Source organism: Sinocyclocheilus rhinocerous, unplaced genomic scaffold (genome assembly GCF_001515625.1).
Source record: "Sinocyclocheilus rhinocerous isolate Xijiao unplaced genomic scaffold, SAMN03320098_v1.1 scaffold1243, whole genome shotgun sequence".
Taxonomy (NCBI): domain Eukaryota; kingdom Metazoa; phylum Chordata; class Actinopteri; order Cypriniformes; family Cyprinidae; genus Sinocyclocheilus; species Sinocyclocheilus rhinocerous.
The window spans coordinates 44890-48625 of record NW_015626033.1 but is presented as its reverse complement, the minus strand read 5'-3'; the positions used below and the strand labels follow the sequence as shown (position 1 = coordinate 48625).

General features: G+C 37.8%; 1 protein-coding gene across 1 annotated transcript in view; it reads right to left on the bottom strand.

The window, feature by feature from the left end:
- Positions 1 to 972: 972 nt before the first annotated feature.
- LOC107707968 (rho-associated protein kinase 2-like) overlaps positions 973 to 3736 on the bottom strand; it is a 24343-nt gene continuing 21579 nt past the window's right edge. Inside the window, exons 25-26 of the mRNA XM_016512093.1 lie at positions 3444 to 3657; positions 973 to 2123 (exon numbers count right to left, since the gene is read on the bottom strand). Coding sequence (XP_016367579.1) covers positions 1853 to 2123; positions 3444 to 3657 — 485 coding nt within the window. The 3' untranslated portion in view covers positions 973 to 1852. The remainder of the gene's footprint in view (positions 2124 to 3443; positions 3658 to 3736) is intronic.

Sequence of the window (3736 nt, the reverse complement as noted above, 5' to 3'; positions counted from 1 at the left end):
AAATAAAAATACTGTTTTGATGCACATTCTCTCATTTAGTTTTTTCCTTTTACAGTACAGCTGAAATGTCTTCTTGATAAACAGTTTGTAAACACGGTAATCAAACAGACTCATTTGTTCAGAAGGCTGTTGGTGGAGTCTTCTCGCCTCATCTTTGGAGTGTCCAGTCGAGGAGGACTAGGGCGAGAGGGTCAAAGGTCAAATAAGAAACACAAGCAGGCCAAACACCAATTCTCTGAACAAACCTCTTCTTCATTAGTAAATGAGAAATGATCGGAGAAACGATTCAGTTTTGCATTGGAGGGCAGAGGGTGTTTATGAGAATTGGTACAGAAACTTCTGTTGGATTATGGCAAATTCTTCATATCCCATCTTGGACAAATCTTTCACACAAATAGTTAACACACTCACATGCTTAAATTTGCTTCAACAGCAAACGAATGCCACTGCACACAAAAAAATAGGCACTCCATGACTCTGTTCCAAAACCAAGTGAGCAGCCTAGAGTTTAGTGTTAGCACAAAAAACATACAAATACTGGATAAAATAGCATTTTCAATTGGATTGAACTGGTTTTTGATCAAGTTTGATAATAAATTACATTTACATTTATAATTAACACCACTTTACTATCATTTTATGGTAACCCTTTATTTTAAAGGGATAGTTCACCCAAAAATGAAAATTCTGTCATTAATTACTCCCCCCTCATGTCGTTTCAAACCCGTAAGAACTCTGTTCATCTTCGGAACACAAATTAAGATATTTTTGATGGAATCTGAGAGCTCTCTGACCCTCCCATAGACAGCAAGGATCCTTACACGATCAAGGTCCAGAAACATAGCAAGGAGATCGGTAAAATAATCCATGTGACATCAGAGGTTCCAAAAAATGTGCACAAAAGAAAAAATAATTGACTATTCAACAATTCGTCTCCTCCACGTTGATCGTGTAAGGACACTTGCTGTCTATGGGAGGGTCAGAGAGCTCTCAGATTCCATCAAAAATATCTTAATTTAATTTACATTTAGCATTTGATAACATTTATGATATCAAATTACTGGAATTACTGACTGTTAAGATTCCCCTCTTGTGTATTACATTACAGCAAATAATCAAAATGCTGCCAAAGTAGGTGGGTTAGGAGGTTTTGGAACAGAGCCCTTTTGTAAGTAGTTACCCTGTTTGAACCCAACACATGCTCCTCAGAAATTAAACGTATGGTCATAATCTACATCATCCACGTCATCCAGAGCCCAGTGCCAGTCCTGAAGCTCCGAATCCAGAGGCCTGCAGGTGGAGGAGAGAGCATTCAGCCAAGCCTTCACCAACCTCACTACAGACTGTCTCGGTAAGGTCTGGAGGTAGTTTCGCTAAGGTGAAGCTACAACTTGGCACATAATTACTATATCTGAGCTAAACCTTAAAAATAAGACTGGCCACTGCTCAATGTCTGCTGAAGCTTTAAAGGCTGTACATCTGTATGCATCTTGAGTTTGGTGAAGATACAGACCTCTATGTGAGAAGTTTGATGCATACTTTTAGTATTTAGCCTTTAAATTCACTGTTACTAATCACAATTAAAAACCTGAGTTGGATACAAAAGAGAAAAAGTGCTTTGTTAATGCCCAAGCTGTCATCTTGCATCCCAAGTTACAAAAAGCAGTCCAGCGTAACACTGTTTAAGCTTTATATCCAGTTAGCCACCATTAGCAAAGACCGTAAATGTTATTCTGCTAGTCAAGCACTGCGATTTAAACCTTGAAAGCTCTTGAATGATGTTACTGAAGCATGCTAAAGCTAAACATCAATACATCCTCCATCCAACTTCCAGGTCGGCCATGTTCTCCTCTCACCCCGTGCTGAACTGGGGGTTGAACGGGTCTGGAGCACAGGGTCTGAGACTTTCCTCTTTCTTGTCCATGTGCTCTTTGTGGCATTTGATCTGGCATCTCTGGCATTCCAGAGCCAGAGGAGGTTTGAACATGTTCCACAGGGGCTTGGTACAGGCCTCACAGTTGGCAGGAAAGTGGTAGAATAAAGGAATAAACTCGTGTCCCTTGTGGTAGATGAAGCCAGATTTCTCCGCACACGCTGTTGGTTCCTTTAGGTTGTGCACAGACCTGTGTATCATATAGAGTAGCACTCTAGTGTGTAACCGGTGCCAAACACGTGTCTAGCGCTTCTGCATTGATTTTATGAACAGCCATCTTAGAATCAAACTTTACAGAACAAGATGGTAAAGGGACAGTTCACACAAAAATGAAAAACAGTAAATTGTCATCATTCACTCACTATAATGTTGTTCCAAACTCGTATGACTATTTATTCCATATAACATAAAAGATATTTTACAATGTCCAAGATGCATTTTTTTTCTATAAAATGAAAGACAGTGACCAAGAACCAGCAAATAATTTTTTTGAAGTTGTAAATTGAGAAAAGATAACTAAAGTAACGTTTTCCAGAAAATACTTTTTACTTTATAAAACTCAATGTGTAGAAAATTTGAGATTTCTTGTGAAATTTGTAAAATTGACTACATTTTCTGAAAATTGTTTCAAATTAAATCCTACACAGATTTTTTTCAGTGTACTAAAAATGTCATCTTGACAGCAAAATGATAATAACAATACTATGGAAGCCTGCTTCTGCCACTGAATAAAAAAATAAAAAGGTAATTGTGACTTTTTTTCCTCACAATTGCGAGTCAGAATTGTGAGATATAAACTCGCAATTCTGAGAACATATCAGTCTATTTTTCCCCTCAGAACTGGACTTTATAACTCGTAATTGCGAGTTTATATCTCACAATTCTGAGAAAAAAAGTCAGAATTGAAAGAAAAAAAATCTGAATTGCGAGATGTAAATGCAATTGCGAGAAAAAAAAGTCAGAATTGTGAAGCAAAAACTCGCAATTACCTTTTTTATTTTTTATTCAGAGTCAGAAATGGGCTTCCATACAATACACAATTTAAGATGTGGCAGAAATTACACTGTGGTGAATAAAATCACGGTTTTCAGGAAAAAAGAAAACAGATTCATGTGTATACACCAATGAACATGTAATTGCAAAACCACTTCAAAAGAGCTTTTTTCTGTTTTTAAACATACTACAGACTTTCTTTTTTTTGTACTGTATGTAAAACAGCAGTTTGGGCATTCTGCTAAACTTATTGTGAGTCACACAGGAATGACTTGAGAATGAGTAAATGATGACTGTTTTCATTTTTGAACAAACTGGTCTGAAAGGATCTGTGAACGAAAACCAGGCCTTTATGTAATCCTCTTACTCTAGAGACTGACTCTGATGAACAACAACCTGGGCAATGTATTTGAACTAACACAGCGCAAACTCATGAAAACACAAGATAAAACTGTACACAGCCATATGATTAACTGAATTTTGCATTAAAAAAGGCATGTCAAGGCGTATTACTCACCTGGGTTTGCCGGAGGGTATTTGTCGGCTGGGTCTCCTCATGGATTGACTGCTTTGTACTTTAACAGGAACTCTGGGAGAGGAGCGGTGAGGGGCTTCTGGTGCTGGAGGTTTTTTAGGGATCTTCTTCATGAGCCGACTAACCCATTTCTGCTGGTACTCCTGAGAAGATGCTAACAGCAGCAGATTTTTAGCCGTAGACACATCGTAGTTCACTAGAGATAAGACACAGAAAAGAAGAGTGGATGAGGAGAACAACAAGTGAATGGGACATGAAAATAGAAATAAATAAAT